Source organism: Gymnoscopelus microlampas (assembly GCF_963454915.1).
Source record: "Gymnoscopelus microlampas genome assembly, chromosome: 21".
NCBI lineage: Eukaryota > Metazoa > Chordata > Actinopteri > Myctophiformes > Myctophidae > Gymnoscopelus > Gymnoscopelus microlampas.
In genome coordinates this window covers 22398821-22418576 of record NC_139958.1, presented here as the reverse complement: position 1 = coordinate 22418576, position 19756 = coordinate 22398821, and the positions used below count along the sequence as shown (strand labels likewise).

Below are 19756 nucleotides of genomic sequence, written 5' to 3'. Positions count from 1 at the left end.
TCATAAAATATACACATAGAGTAACCATTTGCTGGAGATGGTTTCACACTATGATACCTCTCACAAGACTAGAAGAGTATACAGTAGTACAGGCAGTCCAGGTGCTGTATGTTTCAGTGCTCTGAGCCAGCCTTTGGTCTTTGATGTGGGGAAATGTTTTGATGCTGGCAGGTGAATGAGAACATCAAGGACTTGTTATATGGACCTGACACAAGTGTCCTTCATTTAGTACACGTTTATTTATGTCATCACTGTCGGGCAGATACCTTGTATGTCCAAAATCGTTACTTTTCAGGAAATGGAAAAAATAACCTATTACAAATCAAATGTAGTTATTTAGTCACAATCTCTTGTTGTCTGTTTTAATTGGTCAAAGGTAGAGGGAAAGTGATATTTTTGGGAGAAAACAAAAAAACAAGTTTTTTGTTAAAAGGTGAAAGCACTTCTGATAGTAATCATTGCTCGAGTGTTTGTTCAGTACCACGGGTCTCTTTAATAAACAGAAAATACATTTCAGGTGGGTGGCACATTTTCAGCCAATCAGGATCATCATTTATCAGCTTAAAATGTAGTTCCAATTTTGTTTGCTCGTTGTCTCCGCCAGGCCGAAAGGCATGGCGAGAGAGTATGTTTTACCCCCTGTCCGTCCGTCCGTCCGTGTGTCTATCTGTCCGTTAGCATCTCCGGCACCGTTGGCACGGTCGCTGCGAAACTGTGCACACACACTCCCTGGATGCCAATTCAGAACCTCTGCCCCAATTTTTCACATGGGCCTGTTAGAGCGCCACCAGGAGGCCGATTTGTGCAAAATCAATTTTTTGACATTACTCCTACAGATTTGATCCAAACATCATGCAAATTGGTACACAGCATCTCTACAGTCATGTGATCAACACGGATTTGTCCGATTTCCCATATTCCATCCTGATTGGCTAAGGTTGGCTTCCAAAGTTTGCAGGATTGGTCCGTTTTGAACAAAAGGCCTCAAATTATGCACGCAGCTTGCAATTTCCGTGAAATTTCACACGCACATTCCCACTAGGCAGAGGAAGAAATGCCACCCTTTTCACAATGGCCTGTTATAGCGCCACCAGCAGGTCTAATTTAGCAAAACACATTTTTGGAACAAAATGCCCCAAATCATGAATGCAGTGTCCGCTTGCTGTGAAAGGCCTAGGAATAACTGGCACAACTTTCACATTGATCTATTATAGCGCCACTAGGAGCCCACAATAACGTACCTGACCTGGCGGAGACCTGTGCTCCGAGGAGCACTTTTTCTAGTTTCTCTGTCTCATCACTTCCAATTTTCACTTGTTTATCCTGTATCCTGTATCCTACTGAACAAACACTTCATAGCAATGAGTACTATCACAATAGAGCTATTTAACACTTATTTTAACAAAAATATAGATATAGATATTTATAAAACCCACAAACAGACTTAACCACTTCCAACCGGTTCTGCATATTTTGGGCCTGTCATTATACTGTAGATAGGCTACACAAATGATATCTACATATGTTACATTTTCCAGCAATCAAATATGTTGTGAACTTATAGATCTGATATTTTTGCTGCTGCTGTGCGACTCTGTCATACAATGAAGTATAAAATAGGGCATTCATTTGTTTAAAAAAAAAAACTATCAAAAACAAACAAACATTAAAAGATGAAATATGGAGATAAAAGCTTTCTCCCTGACAGCGACAATGTTCTCCTTTTCTTACTATGATTAATAGACACAGCCAAGGTCAGTCAAGATTTATTCAAGTAATTCAGTGCTAGAGGTACTTAAGATAATAGACTTAACTCATGCAAGCACACTGTAAAGCTATAACATCAATCGTAAGTGAAATCATAGAAACCTTTCTTTGCATGATATGGAAATAATAATCCGCTGCTGTAGTGCCTTAAATTCTATCACTGGAGGCGAGAACATACAGTATTAGTAGATGTCCATGTTGGATTAGGGTATTTTTTACAGAGGACACTTTCACATGTAGGCAATAACAGCAGATACAGTAAGATCTTAAACAAAGTGACTTCAAGCTTAAAACAAGTGTCTAATTTGAAGATGGCAGCACTCAACATAATCTCCTTCCAAACACAGAATGTTTATAAGGAATTCATGATATATATTTTACAAGACACTTTGAGGTCCTGGAGAATTTTAAATGAATCACAGCAATAAATCAACAGTTCTGCGTGTTTAAGTTACTATGATGGCGAGCAGTACCATTGTTTTGAAAAGGCGTCATAGTGTGCTGCCACCATATTGTCGCTGTCGAGAAGAAACGTATCTCCTTATTTAAAAAATTAAATAACTATTTTCTAAAATGAATTCCCTAATTCATCATACCAGAGTGTTGCACAAAATTTGCAAATATAGCTGATCTACAAGCTTGATCGCCTATTTTCGCTATTTTCGAAGAATGTTTAAAGTGGAGGTGAAACTGGTTAAGTGTGTCAGTGGGTTTTATAAATATAGAACCAATGACAATTATTAAAAAGGGCTTGTGACTAAATAAAAGGTTCTTTTATCAATTCTCTGAAAAGTTCCAGTTTTGGACATTCCACCTGACAGTGACAATAATATTGTCACTGTCAGGTGGAATGTCTAAAACTGGAGAGAGACAGAGACAAAGAGAGAGATATTATGTCTCTCTTCTAATTTAGTGCAGGGATGCTGAGAGAAAGTGACTCCATATTGTATAAACGGTCTGAGGCTTGCGTGACTCCATGTGCACTCTTGATTTCATCATATTAACTAAAGAAATAAATCCTCTTACAATGACCACCTCATTTGAGTTACAGTCACACCCACTCTCCATACATCCATTTTCATTATCAGAAATGGCTAATGCATAATCGCCTCTTTAATAAACATGTTTTAGTGATTAAGAGCATTTGTTGGGTATTTGTCACTGAGGAAAATAGTGCCTTTTTTTTTTTACATGTACTGTCACTACGTTTCACATTATATTCTTTACATATTGATATAGTGTACTCACATAATAATTTGGCTAATTATATCTGTTCGTTGTTTTCAATATAGATAGATAGATAGATACATAAAATGCATAACTGAACCAAGTTCCGTTCCACTGGCTTACTGGAATATAAAACTACTACTAGTTAAAAAGAAACACCCAAACATATTGTACAGCAAGGAGTCCTAAGCAGCATAGAAGAGAAAGGATAGAGGATATCGCACTTATAGGGGATATTGCACTTATTTAGAGTTCACAAGTCTGATGGCTTGGAGAAAGAAACTCTTGACTAGATGCCCTGAACAAGGTTTTAGTTTCACTAGCATACTGTCATTCCCTGCATTGTACTTTAAAAACTCACAGTTTGTTATACATTTGCAACTTTAAAGAGGTTAATAATAGCAGCGCTATTACATAATAGAAAAAGAAGGCAGTACTAAGGCACAGAATAAAAAGTGCAGGCTGTGGGAGCTTGCTGTTGAGACATGTCATTAAGATTCCATGAGGACATTAACTGGAGTGGTTGCAAAATAGCCCCATGGCCATGGACTAGATCTGTAATGTGCAATCAAACAGGCAGGCAGTTTGGGATGAGCTTACTGTACGTTGTGCATCTTGACCTTGTTGACTTTATTGCAAGATAAATCACAATATCTAATGTTAGCTCTACGGTCACAGAATGGAAAGACAAACCAGGTAAACGTTGGGGTCTGCTGATGCCATCAAATTATTTTAAGGACATTTTTGCTGTTACTGACATCTTTGTGTGATTGTTGTCCCAGGCATGGACATGGACCGAGGATTCTACCGCAAAGTGGATGTTCACGACCATGCTCACTACATCGTCGCCTTCTTTGTCTTGGTGATCGGAGCTGTCGGGGTCACTGGGAATGCCCTGGTTATGTACGCCTTCTCATGGTAGGCCACATTCAGACATAACATAAGCCTGTATTTGTACTTCATCATATGACGGTGTCACACGACAGAAATTGGCAACTGTTTTGCACCATTGGGTGCGTGTACTATAGTGCAAATACACACATACAGTACACATCACATAATGCAATACACACATACACATCACAACAACACGACATAATTTGCGCACATATGAAAGGACTGCAATGGAAATAATAAGCCCCTTTTTTGTGTTTTTATCCTTTTCATAATGGTGTGACAATATGTATTTTGCAGTTCATTATCAACTAGAAAAAGTGCTCCTCGGAGCACAGGTGTCCGCCAGGTCAGGTAGGTTATTGTGGCCTCCTGGTGGCGCTATAATAGGCCAATGTGAAAAGGGTGGCATTTCTTCCTCGGCCTAGTGGGAATGTGCGTGCATTCATGATTTGAGGCATTTTGTTGCAAAAATGTGTTTTGCTAAAGTAGACCTGCTGGTGGCGCTATAACGGGGCAATGTGAAAAGGGTGGCATTTCTTCCGCGGCCTAGTGGGAATGTGCGTGCAAATTGTCACGGAAATTGCAAGCTGCGTTCATGTTTTGAGACATTTTGTTCAAAACGGACCAATTCTGCAAACTTTGGAAGCCAACCTTAGCCAATCAGGATGGAATATGAAATATCGGACAGATGCGTCTTGATCACATGACTATAGAGATACTGTGTACCGATTTGCGTGGTGTTTGGATAAAATCTGAAGGATTAATATCCAAAAATGTATTTGACATAAGTCGGCCTCCTGGTGGCGCTGTAAAAAGCAGATGTGAAAAATGCCGTGCAGATGTTTTTCCTTGGCCTCTAGGGAGTGTGCGTGCAAAGTTTCACGCAGATCGGTGCAGTTATAGTTAAAAATGCAAATCGGCCTGTTATAGCGCCACCATGAGGCTGATTTAAAACATTTTAAGTGGCATTTCTTCCTCGGTCTAGTGGGAATGTGCGTGTGCAATTCTATGGAAATGGCAAGCTGCCTTCATGATTTGAGTCAGTTTGTTCAAAACTAACCAATCCTGCAAACTTTGGAAGCCAACCTTAGCCAATGAGGATGGAATATGGGAAATTGAACAGATCCGGGTTGATACTGTGTACCGATTTGCATGACGTTTAGTTAAAAGCTGTAGGAGTAATGGGAAAAAATAATAATGGGTAATGAGTAATGGGTTTTGCACACATCGGCCTCCTGGTGGCGCTATAACAGGCCCATGTGAAAAATGTGGGCCAGAGGTTCTGAATTGGCATCCAGGGAGTGGGTGTGCACAGTTTCGCAGTGACCGGGCCAACGGTGCCGGAGATTAGCTGCTAACACACAGACAGGACGGACGGACGGACGGACGGACGGACGGACGGACGGACAGGGGGCAAAACATACTCTCTCGCCATGCCTTTCGGCCTGGCGGAGACAATAAAGAGGTTAAAGTCAAAATCAAAATCTACAAGCTCACAACATGAGCGTTTTTAGCTTTTTTTAATTAATCAATATCTTGGTAATATTTTACAGATCTTTGGTTGTAATGAGTGGTGAGGAAGAAGCTTGTGCAGTCAGTCAGTCAGTCAGTCAGTCAGAATGCCAGGTTCTACTCAATCTAGCAGTGAGAAGAACTTTCTCCTATGGGCCTGGGTCTGACATGCTTTTTACATTAAGGTTTGACCACACATGAGGCACAATGTACAGTTATCTCCCCCCCACCATCACTCAGGCTCTTCTGTTCAGCACATGTGTGTCCATTAAAACACATGCATGAATACTGTAAACACACACACACACACACACACACACACACACACACACACACACACACACACACACACACACACACACACACACACACACACACACACACACACACACACACACACACACACACACACACACACACACACATACACACACACAGCTCTGTATAGTTATACTTGTGAGGATATCAAAAGTTTACACGTTGTGAGCTTGAAGATCTGCAATTAAGTATGAATCAGAATCCGTCCGTCCGTCCGTCCGTCCGTCCGTCCGTCCGTCCGTCCGTCAGTCCGTCTCTGTCTGTAGACAACTAATCTCTGCCACTGTTGGCCCGATCTACGTGAAACTGTGCACACACAAAAAAATGTATATTACTCCTACAGATTTTGTCCAAACATCATGCAAATCGCTACACAGTATCTCTATAGTCATTAAACCAAATTGGTCTGTCAGATATTTCCTTATCCATCTTGATTGGCTAAGATTGGCTTCCAAAGTTTGCAGGAGTGCTCCGTTTTTAACAAAATGCCTCAAATCATGAACACAGAATGCGATTGACGTGAAACTTTGCATGCACATTCCCACTAGGCCGAGGAAGAAATGCCACCCAGATTTTTCAAAATCACCCTTATGGTGGCGCTATAACAGACCGATTCTTGTTTTGACCTATAACTGGGCCGATCAGTGTGAAACTTTGCAAAACACGCACACTCCCTAGAGGCCAAAGAAAAACCTCTGCCCTTCATTTTTCACATAAGCCCTTTATAGCACCACCAGGAGGCCGTTTTTTTCAAAACACATTTCTTAATATTACTCCTACAGATTTTGTCATCACGCAAATCGGTACACATTATCTCTATAGTCACGTGATTTACACGGATCATTGCTGGCCTACAATAAGCTACCTGACCTGGCGGAGATCTGTGCTCCGAGGAGCACTTTTTCTAGTTGTAAGCCTAACTCTAACATTATATTAACCATAAAACAACTATTTCTCTTGTGAGGACCAGGAAAATTGTGCTCGCAATGTTTATTTCTCAAATTCTACTGCACTTTAAAGTATACACACACGCACGCACGCACGCACGCACGCACGCACGCACGCACGCACACACACACACACACACACACACACATGAAGATGTCAGTGAAAAGTGGTGCCAGTTGATTTGCACAGTGGTTCAGTAAATGGAGACACAGAGGCTATTGATGTGTCAGTCATTGATCGTTGGTGGTTGGTTAGGGTGGAGAGCAGGGGAGGTGGGGGAATGGGGATGGCAGGCTTTTTTCCCAGAGACAATACATCCTTCACAACAAGTGAGAGGTGGTTTGAATTGGCTCACAACCAGTTTATTTTGTTTAACCAGTTTTATTACTATAAAACCACACCATGTTATAAATTGCTCTGATTTGTCTTTCAGGCAGTCTTTAAAGGTAGTCTGGCATGTTTAGCTTCTTGATTACAACTAACCATACTTGACATTACTGTCTGTAGCAGCCGATAATGTAACAGTTTCCAAAAATGTAATAACTGGCATACATCAAATTATTGATGTAATAGTAGTCGCTGATCTGATAACTGACCAAATTGCATGAATCAATAACATAACATTTGTTATTATGTGTATAATGTTTTAAGTTATTACATTATTGGCTGTGTATTACATTGTTGGCTGGGTAAAAAGCAGCCAATAACTTTCCAAACTTTCAAAAATAGCGAAAATGGATGATCTGCAAGCTCACAATGTTGTGAGCTTGTAGATCGACTATTTTCTCTATTTGAAATTGGTGCCTGGTGTCTCAGCCAGTTAGTGCACAGATCATACTGCGCAGCTTCTTGTGAGTGTGACAAGCTGGGTTAGAATCTGACCCCTGTCCTGTCTCCCATGTCTCTCCTCTCTCTCTGCCCTTGGTTCCCTGTCTCTCTTCACCAATTGTTCTCAACCATGTGGGCCAGGGACCACTAGTGGGCCGCAAGTGGGCCCCCAAATAATTTCCAAAACACTATGATTTTAATGATAATATAACATTAAAATACTGTATATTAAAAACAATTCATGGTATTTTTTCTTTGAAACCCTGAAAAAAAAAGAGTTATTTCTTTCTTTCTTTCTTTGTATTTGTTTCGAACACCAATAAAAGTCACAATAAAATAATAAAAGTAAAAATGCTAAATATATTAAAAACAAATCCATCGAAGGAGCAGGAAGAAGCTAATGCTTATAATATCCTACTACTTCATATCAGTTTTATATTAACAGTTTTATATTTATGTATAAGTATACTATCTTGGTTCCATTAATCCAAGCCGAAACACAATCGATTGATTGACCATTGAAATAGACATGCTCTGAAAATGCACATGGCCCACCCGTCTGACCACTTATCGGCTGCCCGGCCTAAGTGGTCAGATGGGTGGGCTGCAAACGCTTTGGAGATTTTCAAGTGGGCCCTTATCCAGAAAAGCTTAACCACTTAACCCCAGCACCAGTATTGTGGGGAAAGATTTCGCTGAAAATTGCAGATAAGCTCACAAGCTTTGTGAGCTTGTCGATCGGCTATTTTCAGCGAAAGCTTTCCCTACAATAACAGAAAAGACACTAGTATTGAGCCCTGAGGGAGCCATATGGGGTTTAAGTGGTTAAATAAAGCATGAAATGCAAAAAAAGAAAAGTAAAATATTTACATGACGTGAGCCCAATATCTGTGTTTCCTGTGTTTCAGTAACAAGAAGCTTCGTACTCCACCCAACTATTTCATCATGAACCTGGCTGTCAGTGACTTCCTCATGGCCGTCACACAGTCACCGATCTTCTTCGTCAACTCACTTTACAAGGAGTGGATTTTTGGGGAAACGGGTACCTATCTTTACCATTGTATTTTAATTTTTGTCTTTAGACATCGTAAAAAGCTTTCCCCTTTCTAGTTATGTATAAATTAGTCATATGAAATTGCATAATACATACTAAGTAGGCTTTTTACTGTATGAGTAGCCGGCACAAGTATGAAAATACGACACGAGAGGTTATGTAATCACATCAGATTCTGTGTCTGTCTACTGAACAACTAACTCATTTAAGCATTTCATAGTGTGCAAAATGCATACCCTTAAGGTGCTTATATAATCAGTGTCATATTCCTCAGTCACACTACCTGTCACATGAATTAACCACTTTCAACCTGGCCTCCCTATTTTGGGCATGTCATTTACAAGCGACATTTTCTGAACATTTCTGAAAATTTAACAGAATAATGTCCAAAATAGACAAAATAGCTGATCTACAAGCTCATACCCCTGATTGCATTGTGAGCTTGAAGATCTGCTATTTTAGCTATTTGCCGTACAATAAAGAATATCATCGCTGTTGTGCGGAAACCTTGCACTGTATGTTCAAAACTGTTACTTTTCAGGTAATCGAAAAAAGAACCTGTGTTTCATAGATCAAATATTAATAAAATCCAAAGACAGACTTAACCACTTTCAACCTGGTGCCCCTATGTTGGGCATGTCATTTCAGGTGAACATTTTTCAAAATGTTTCTGTCGAGTAAGATTGGCAACTTTTGTGTGACACTTGTCATATCACAAAGTATAATATAGTGCATTAATTTATGAGAAAAGAAAAACACGTAAAAAGATTAAAGATTAAAAATGCTGTATGTGATATATATATTTTTTTTTTGTTAAAGTTAAAGCGCCATATTCTGATGGTAATTATTACTATATTGTGTTCAATAACTGTCGGTCTCCCGGTCTCTCCAGCTCTTTAGTGAACAGAAAATACATTTTCAAGTGGGTCACCACTTTCATCCAATCAGGAGAATCAGCCTGTTTATCAACTTCATTTTTATAGTTAGGTCTTAATTTGTCTGCTCATTTATTTTCTTCATCAGTTCCAGTTGCAGGTGTTTATCCTGTATCCTGAGTTCTCTCTCCCGATTGGATGAAATTCGTATCCCAACCTGAAAATGTATTTTCTGTTATTGAACAAAGACTTTATAGCAATGATTGCTATGAGAATACATAAATATTTAACACTTATTTGAACCAAAACAGATCACTTACAGCACCTTTGAATATGAAGATACAGGGTTTCTGCTTGACAATATAGGGCTAAAGTCTTTAAACATGCTACACATCATGGTAAAAACTAAGGCAATATTCTCCACTGAGATGAGGAACATTTTTATAAGGACCTTTGCACATCACACCCATGCAGGTTATGATGTTTGCTCTCCTCTTTGTTATCAGGATGCAAGATGTACGCCTTCTGTGGAGCTTTATTTGGAATCACGTCCATGATCAACTTGCTGGCTATCTCTATAGACCGCTATATTGTCATAACCATGCCCTTGCAGGCCATCCAGTGGACGTCCAAGAAACGCACTTCCTACATCATCCTCCTGGTCTGGCTGTATTCACTAGCCTGGAGCCTGGCACCTCTTCTGGGCTGGAGTGAGTGACCCTGCTTCCTTCTGCTACAGTGATGGCTCTCAAGCTCTTTAGCTTGAGACCCAAAAGAGAAATTTGATGTCTCTCCGGGACCCAGTGAAAATAGTCGATCTATAATATTGTAGGTCTGCTATTTACACTGCTTCTTAACGTTTTTTTTTCTTTCTTTTTTACATTTATGGAATTCCTTTCATTTTGTGAATTTCTTTCAAAAAATAGACTATTCAAAAATGTTTGAATTATTATTTGTCAAAAATAAAAAAGTAAATGATAAGAATGGACATTTATTCGCGACCCATGAAAATGGGAGTTTGAAGTTGATCGGTCAGACGGTTCCCCGGATATGCAGGGGACAACCACACATGCACGTAGGCAGAGATTCAGCACATTCATAGATGTTTTAAATTGTAAAAATCTGTAATCTTCAAAAATGGTGATGCGACGTGTTGTAGATCTGCTATTAGAACACTAGATCTAGAACACTATAATGTTGAAAATTGTCACATCATCACTAATGTTGGGTATATTTTATCCAATATAATAAATTCCATAACAAATATTTCTCATCAAAATATATTAAAGTACAACAATACATGGCAAATTGAGGTACTCTTCTTTAATATTTCAACATGAAATTTCACAAAAAAACAAAAAATATGGGGGGGGGGGCCTATAAAAAAGCTGCAAGATCTGTGAAAAATGTGGGTATTGTTAGAAACATATTCCTAAAAATATATAATGGAGCTGGGAACTTTTCCTTTGGTCCACCCCATTCCTGGGACATGTGAGCCGTGTCGAGTGAAGGCACAGTCTAATTGCATCAGCTGACCATTGTGGGAGTATGAGATTTTTTTTTACTCTCACAAGGTGAAAATCTGCCTGTAGAAAAAAACAGACGGGGGCAGTGAAACATACCTACCTTCTATGAAGTCAGTGAGCATCCTAAAGGTACCCAAGGACCCGCCCACATCATCAACATTATGAAAATCAAATAAATACAATTGTTCGGGTGAAATTCACCCAACATTAGTGCTCTAGGGTTAAGTGGAAATGTTTTGCCTTCCCCTTGTTTTTTTCTAGAAATGACGCCTCTGACACTGTGAATACTGACATCGTCGCTGTTGGTCATCTCCATACTGTATTTTAACTTTTGATATATATTTTTTCTTTCCGTAAATGAATGACCTGCTTTGTCGTACTAGTGTGAAGAGTAGAATGAATGCCAATCTACAAGCTCACAACTCATCGCAGCGCGTTGTTAGCTTGTAGATGTGGGATGTCTGTGGGATTTATAAATAATGAAACCAATGAAAAGTATTAACAAGAGCTTGTGACTAACTAACTAACTACTTGGGATCAATTTGGACAGGTTCTTTTTTTTTCATTTCCTGGAATGTACAATAACAATTTTGGACATACAAGGTTTCTCCCCGACAGCAACTATATTTCACATTCTGACCATAACATTCCTTCTTGTTGTTTTCTCTCTCTCTCTCTCTCTCTCTCTCTCTCTCTCTCTCTCTCTCTCTCTCTCTCTCTAGGTTCTTATATCCCAGAAGGCCTCATGACCTCATGTACATGGGACTATGTGACGTCCACTCCAGCCAATAAGAGCTACACCTTGATGCTGTGTTGCTTTGTATTCTTCATTCCATTGGGCATTATCTCCTACTGCTACCTGTGCATGTTCCTGGCTATTCGCCGTGCTGCCAGGTATATACACATACTGTACATCCAAACACAGCACACGCACATGCACCGTAGCATAGCCTGTATGATTTCTCTCTCCTTATTGATATAAATTAGTTATTCTTATTGAGTCTATAGCAATGGTTGCTATTGGAATATAGAGCTAGTTAACACTTATGACACCTCCTTTTATTAAACCTGGAGAAGGTCTTGTTGATGAACACTTACAGTACAGTATAGCAGTTTAGTAACTTGTGGACTGTGGAGTACATGTCTAGGCCCTAATAAGACATAAGAAGGTACAGAGACTTACAATAAGAACCTGAAATGACTTTGACTTATACTCATACATGCATTTTATGTATTTTGTTTCAGTGGATCAAAAAAACATTTCAATCTTGGACTAATGTGTCTTCACAATCATTGGCTTCTTGCACATAGTGAAGTTTTAATTTTAGCTGAATTTACTTCTTGAGTTGTGTTAATCCCCATTTATGTAATCAACTGTGCAATCTGATATGAGGTTGTTTTTTTTTTCATTCGATTAGAATAGTAGAGGATTTCATCAAATTCGATTGAATCAACTTTAGTTCAGAACTTGGTTGAATCACATTAACCCTGGCATCTCTATTTAAATTCTTCAAAAAGCCAAGGAGTGCTGCATAGCGAAAATTAGGTCTAGGTCTAAATTAGGCCAAAGTGGTAAATCTATTTTATTTCAGAAAGTGACCCATACGTACTGTGATGTTTAACCCATGTTCATCCTCTCCATGTGATCAGAGATGTGGACAAGATGGGGAATTCAACCCAGCAGCAGTCCATCAAGACTGAGTGGAAGCTTGCCAAGATTGCCTTTGTGGTCATCATAGTGTTTGTGCTCTCCTGGTCGCCTTACGCATGCGTCACTCTCATCGCCTGGGCAGGGTAAATATACATTAAGCCTTAAGGGGAGAAGGAAATGTTGATGAGCTAGAGATGATGTCCTAGAGAAGTGGATGGAATATTTTGGAGCAAGTTTCTCAGACGAAACAATTGGACAGTCCACACCGTTATTTGCAAGTGATCATATCAGATGTGCGTATTCAGACATCGTCAACCTATCTGCATTGGTTGCTGTGGTAAGAACACAATGACACCTGAGTGATGGTTATTGTAGAAGCATCACTCAGGCCTCATTGTGTTCATAGAAGTAATCAGCTTTCAGTGTCCGAGAGTCTAGACTCTCAAAATCAGATTTGAATGGCGTTTCAAACCACCTTTGATTCAAATCTGATTCCCAAAAATCTCTTTCCATGTGTGTTTTTTTGTTGCTCAGACTTGATAAAAAACAATCAGATTCCAATCTGGAAAGGCCAAAACTCTGGGCTTCCAGTCTGAACATAAGTAGCCTTAGATTAGAGTAGAGGAAAACTGGTGCAGCTGTCATCCTACAGTATCTACAGATTTGACTCACACTGGATGGATGTGAAGTGATGGACTGTAGCCTGATAAGAGTTGAGGCATGATCAAGCATGTGATTCCTCCTGATTTATAACACCTTTGTGTCACATGGCACAACATGGCTCTGTAGGATATCTCTGTAGATATGTATATATATATTAGCACATTTTCCAAGATGACTGTACAGTACAGATTTCCTGTGTTCAATCTTTCAGATATGGAAGCATCCTCAATCCTTACTCCAAAGCCGTACCTGCTGTTATAGCCAAAGCGTCAGCCATCTACAACCCTTTCATCTATGCCATCATTCACTCCAAATACAGGTGAGTGCGGTTATCCCACATGCTATAACTGACCTATACTGTAGGCTCATCATTCATGCTCCATCGTGGCGGTGTGCTGTTCACATGGAGGAGAACATGATTTTTTTTTCTGAGAGACACAGAGTGACATTTACACTGTAAGTTTTTCAACAGGGATACCCTAGCAGAGAGGGTCCCCTGTCTACACTTCCTAGCCCAGCCTCCCAGGAAGGATTGCATATCAGTGTCCAACAGTGAGTCCTCCTTCAGGGACGGCTCATTTCTGAGTAGACAGTCCTCTGGATCTAAGATCAAATTCCACCGAGTTTCCTCCATGTATACTGCAGATACGGTGAGTTCAGCATCCGTGTTAAGGTTATTATTCAAAAGGTAAGGTAGGGCCGGGTAAACAAGCACACCATATACATGGAACAGAATCATCAGTTTGCATGTTAATTAACCACAGGAACCCTATATTCCCTATTCTGTACATAGCCAATCTACAAGGTCACAACATGTCGCATCACATCTCATCTTGAGCTTGTAGATTGTCTATTTTCGGCAAAGAGATTTGCCGTAGAGGGTAAAAAAAGAGGGGACCAAGTACAGACCCCTGGGGTACCCCTGGCAAAAGAAGTATAGGGTTTAAGATGGGGGTTAATCACACGTTGCATAGTCTGAGCAGTAACTTTCAGTCAATGAAATAAATCTTAAGGATTTTCGTGTGTGCTGAGAAAACTTCTCACTGTACATTCACCACACAAACTGCATCATATAAGCCATACTGTGTATCTACTATCATTATTGACAGTAGTTAATACTGAATAGTTATCAAAATACATTGTAAATTGATTCTACAAATGATTATGGCTATACTGTTATAGAAGTTTCAATACTGTATATGAATACAGTGTCACTGTTGAAAAAGTAGGCTACACTGAAGCTGTATTTGTTTGGCAACAGTGGAAAAGTATAGCAGCCATTAATGTGCAGGACATACTGTAGTGAAGAAGATGCAAATATAGCCTGAGGCACTAAAACTAAAACTCAACAAGTTGGCCTGTATTAAATATTCTGTAGGATGGAAGTTGTCCATATGAGCGGTTTCTTTTTGATTAGCATTGAGCCCTGTCAAGCCCCTCATTTCTTTAACCAGAGAGACATGGAACAGACATTTACAAGTACAGCCAGCTAGGCCAGAATTAATCTCTTCATTAAAGTTTCATTATAGCACAGCCAAATAGATACACATTCTGTAAAAGAACACACACACACACACGCACACACGCACACGCACACGCACACACACACACACACACACACACACACACACACACACACACACACACACACACACACACACGGTCACACACGGTCACACACGGTCACGCACGCACGCACGCACGCACGCACGCACGCACGCACGCACACACGCACACACGTTTCACAAATAACTTATTAATTTTGTTTGACATTCATGTCCTCTACAGCAGGTGTGGAGTGATGTAGCGCTAGACCCCATACGACAGCATGGAAAGACTCTCAGATCTGGCCAGTCCATGGGAGGACTTCTGATGAAGAAGGAGCACAGGTCTTCAGTTCAGTGGATCAGGACAAAGAGCAGCCAAAACCAGGATCAGGTAAGGTAGGTCATCAGGATGTATCATAATGATGTAGTGTTTTCTTTTTCTTTTCATGTAAAAGAAGCTTTAGGTGAAAGAAGAAAAAATGTCAGCAGTGAATGTCATCTCCTTTCTATGGGAGAAGTGATTTTACCTCCCCTTGTGGTCTCCTGAAAGATGGATTTTCAGTTCTGTTTCGAAGGAAGTGAGTGATCCACATTTTTAAGGGATGGTGTCAGGGCATTCCACAATGTGTTGTGGATGCAACGCATTGTGAGCTTTTAGATTGGCTATTTTTGGCGTGCAACACCGGCGTATGACAGAGCATAAATTAAGCATCGCTAGGGTGCTAGAATAATCTGCCATAAAGAGCAAGGGAGGTACTAAGGTGTTTCAGCAGATCTGGGAATGGCTGAGAGAGGGAACCCAGTCTTAGGACTCTGACCTTAGTTTGGCTGGATTTTCACATCATACTTTAGAAAAGAGGGGGATGGCGGTGTGTGCTCATATTGATCAGTTGTGTTATGTCTCAATGAATCCTTCACTCAGCATGTACTATTTTTAAAACAAAAAACTTTTGCTTTCTTGATTTTTTTGACTGCATTGTTTTCCTTCTCAGTTTGCCACCTTAGACCGAGGGTCAATGAGCAGGTGTGACCACAACCTGGCGTCTAATGCCGTCAACAAGGCCACCGTGTCACTCCTTCCTATCAGAGAGGAGGGACAGAGAACGGAAGAGATAACGGAACAGTACGTAGCGAAGGAGGGTGAATGTCAGCTGACAGAACCCCCGCCAACAGAGGAGGAAAGGAGGGAGGAGGAACATAGAAAGGTCACGCAGGACCCCTCGTGGTCAGGGTCTCTGGACGATGCAGAACTCAAGGACGTCTATGCCATCGTCAGTCCTGTGTCTGAGAGCAGTCTCCTGGAGGACGCATTATATAACGGGGAAAAACACAGTCTGCAGAGCCAACAGAGGGACCTGCTACTGGGTCTGCAGAGCTTGAATTGCTCTCCTGAACTGCTGGAGTCTGTAGAAAGATTTCTCTCCTGAAACATCAGGAAGCTAAATGGCGAACATGTGTATGCGCAGTACTGTACAGTATGTGAATGAATGGTTAGGTTGGAAATCAGCTGTTATTCTTACTTTTCATAGAACCGGGAAGTCAGGCATGTACTGTACCACAATCGAATGCAGAATAAGTGTTTAATGTGTGCAAGACTATGACTGTTGTTGTGAATATCATTTTATAATCCTGATGCACACTTCTTATGTTCAACTGACTCAGTTTAATCAGTATACTGTAGTAATTGCCCTTAACCACTTTCAACCTGGTGTCTCTATTTTGGGCATGTAATTATAAGTGAAAATGTTTTAAAAAATGGCAGATCTACAAGCTCACAATGCATCACATTGTGATGCATTGTGGGCTTGAAGATCAGCTATGTTTGCCACATAACATTGTATGACATAACAGTATAAAATTGGGCTCAAGTGGTAGAAGTTGCAATCCATAACTTCACCATAACTACCACTCTGCCAATGGCAGATATGCCAAGCCATCCCTGCTTGGTCTGGGAAGATATTGCACTATGAGCTTCAGGCTGTACTACTTGTCAACCAGTACTGTAGGTGTATTACTACACCATATATATTGGTTAAAACATTTGAACGTTTTATTCATAAAAATAAGATTGCATCTTTAAGAAACAGGTCCTTTGCACTATTATTATGCAACATGAAACTGAAGAAACAATAACTGACTTTTGGCCATTCAATACAAACTCTGGGAACTTATTGGAGAAATACTCCATGCGTGTGGGCTCATTGCTGCCAAAATAGCCCTTATATATACTGGATCATGTACCCATAGTTAATTAAATGGATTACCACCAAGGTGACGTTTCAAGCATCTTAGCTCTTCCTCAGCCTAGACATCACCTTGGTGGTAAAATCCATTAAATTATCTATGGGAGCATGATCCAATCCAAAAAGACTCTATTTTTTAATTTTTAATGTGTTCTTATGTGCAGCACCTGGGATTTAATCTTTTGGATGTGCGTGCTTTGTAAGGTTTTTGCATGAAGAACATACTGACCATCAAGGCCAGCACACCAGGGACATAAACCATCTGGTTTAAGTAGAAACAAATAGTGCAGAATAGGTAAATGTCTTGATGTTATTTGTAATTAGTAATTTACAGTATTCTATAGGTTGGCTTTAAGTCCAAGTTAACCTTTCATGTGATTATTGAGGAAAATCTATTTAATTTTGCTGTCTGAGACCAAACGCATCACACATTTTCTCTGTTCTATGTAGAATCATTTATTGGGAAAGCACTTTTTAAAGCCATGTTATGAATGACATTAAGAAGCAACTTGAACAAACGAACAACTGACGCTTTCGTTGATTTACATTTTGATCCTTATTCCTCTCTGCATATCCTATTAATCCAATGGATGTGTGTACTGTAAGACTCTGTGAGAGAGGTAAGGTTTAGGTTTCTGAACTATACATTACCTTAAAAAGCCCTCTTCATCTGGACTAAAAGTAAAATGATCACATAATCACACGCTACACAAGTACACGATACACTTCAAGGTATTGTGAGGCCACTAACGAACAGCTTTCTTCCTTTCAAACCCTCAACAAGTCCCACTTTGAACTCTCCTTTTGAACTTGAGCTTTTGATTTCAGAATGTCTTGCGCTGTTTGGTTTATCCTTTTATGTAATGGTGCTCTAACAGTGTGCACTCATTGCTTCCACAAATGAGAACTACTATACTTCAGTGGCTCCATGGCCTTCTGGCTTGTCTTAGGACATTAGACTGCTGGGTTTCCCATCAGCTTAGTAGTCATGTATTAAAGTGGCACACAGGCAGCTAAAGGCAAGCAAAGTCAAGCTGTGTCATACAGCAGAATGCAAATCCGCTTCTTACTTAACTATAACATGAACCCTAGCTCCCATACTCTAGACATGTAAGAAACATTCTGTGAAAATAGTACTGCATTGTGATCTACAAGCTCACAATGCATCTCAGTGTGACTCTGACTCGTGAGCTTGTAGATCTGTTGATCTAGTAGAGGGAAAAAGGAGGGCAGCATTTAAAGGAGTAGTCTACCCAAAAAAAAATACTTATTTTCTGTCAATTACACACCCCATGAAACCTTGAATTCGAGATTTTTTATGTCGCATTTCTAATCCAAAATTTTGATGTCGGGTCATCAGTCAATAGGAGACTCAGTAAGAGACTCTTTGAGTCTCCGACTTAGTCTCCTATTGACTCTTTGAGACTCAGAAGGCCATCAAATATTGGCTTAGGAATAAGACAAAAACAAAAAATCTCCATGAATTCAAGGCTTCATGGTGTGTGTAATAGATAGATAGAAAATAAGTATTTCTTTGGGTGAACTACTCCTTTAACCTCTGGCTGGGGGACCCCGGTCAACAAAGTATATAGGTGGTTAAATGAGCTCAAACTGTTTGTATATCCACCCTGATGGTGTGGAGTTTCGTACTTGTCATACGTATTGTGAGCGCTGACTAATACCAAGAGGCAGAGAGGCTGCCCAATATGGGGTATTTCAACAACAGAAAATGTAGTTAGTGGAGTGTGTGTAGCTTACCGCCCAACTGATGCGTCCCTTAAAGCCAAATTCCAATACCCCAACTTCCACACTCATTCCACTCGCATCCTCCACTCGCGCATTAGTCCCACCTCTGAGTGAGGAGGAGAGGATTACACATGCGAGTCCAGAGGAATCAAGCCGGCTAGACTGACAGCCACATTCCAAAATTCCTCACTCCTGCCTGCTCAGAGCTCACTCACTCGCTACTCCTGCATTTCATGTTGTATAATAGATGCTGTATTTCTCATACATGAGCTGTTTGACATGCATTCTCGCACAACAAATAGCATGATTGTATAAATCAACCCATTATTTAATGTGTTGCTTCAGTAGCTTTGATCGCTGTTATTCAGAATGATAAGATACAGGTATATAAATGCACTTTAGTTTACATTTTAGGATATGAGCAAGCAGGACAAGTTCTGTCGGCTCTAAACTATCACTTTGAAGTAAATACGGCATTGCTGCTAATATACTTTGGTAATTTCTAGGGTAGCCTACTGATGAAGCGAGCAGGGCCGAGTCTTTCAATGAGCTCATTCACACGTGGCATTGGGTAGGCGTCAAATAGGGAGGCATTATTCAGCTTCCCAAAGTCATAACAAAAATGGAGAGTCCCATCTGGCTTCGGGACTTACAGTACTACCCATTACTATGGGGCTCGACCAGGCAATGTGGGACTCTTCGATAACTCCGAGTTCAAGCATCTTCTTTACCTCTTCTTGCACAGCTTTCCGGCAGGCCTCTGGGATGCAATTATGGTCGTTGTCCACCCCCGGTTTAGTGTCAATGTCTTGAGCCACGACATGGGTTTTACCTGGCAGTTCTCAGAAGATGTCCCGGCTTCAGCCAATGAGCTCTTTCAAGTCCTGCGCCTGTGCAGGCGACAGCTCTGTCCCTGTGATCACAGCTGGCTCACTCTGGGAAGAGAATGCAGTT

General features: G+C 40.3%; 1 protein-coding gene across 1 annotated transcript; it reads left to right on the top strand.

The window, feature by feature from the left end:
• Positions 1-3778: 3778 nt before the first annotated feature.
• On the top strand, positions 3779-16240 carry opn4xa (opsin 4xa; the record flags this gene model as incomplete). The annotated part of the gene is made up of 9 exons (XM_084047156.1): positions 3779-3912; positions 8406-8539; positions 9933-10136; positions 11675-11846; positions 12603-12746; positions 13478-13585; positions 13739-13916; positions 15055-15204; positions 15806-16240. 9 exons carry the CDS (start codon positions 3779-3781, stop codon positions 16238-16240), a joined length of 1659 nt encoding a protein of 552 aa, XP_083903282.1.
• Between the last annotated feature and the right edge of the window lie 3516 nt (positions 16241-19756).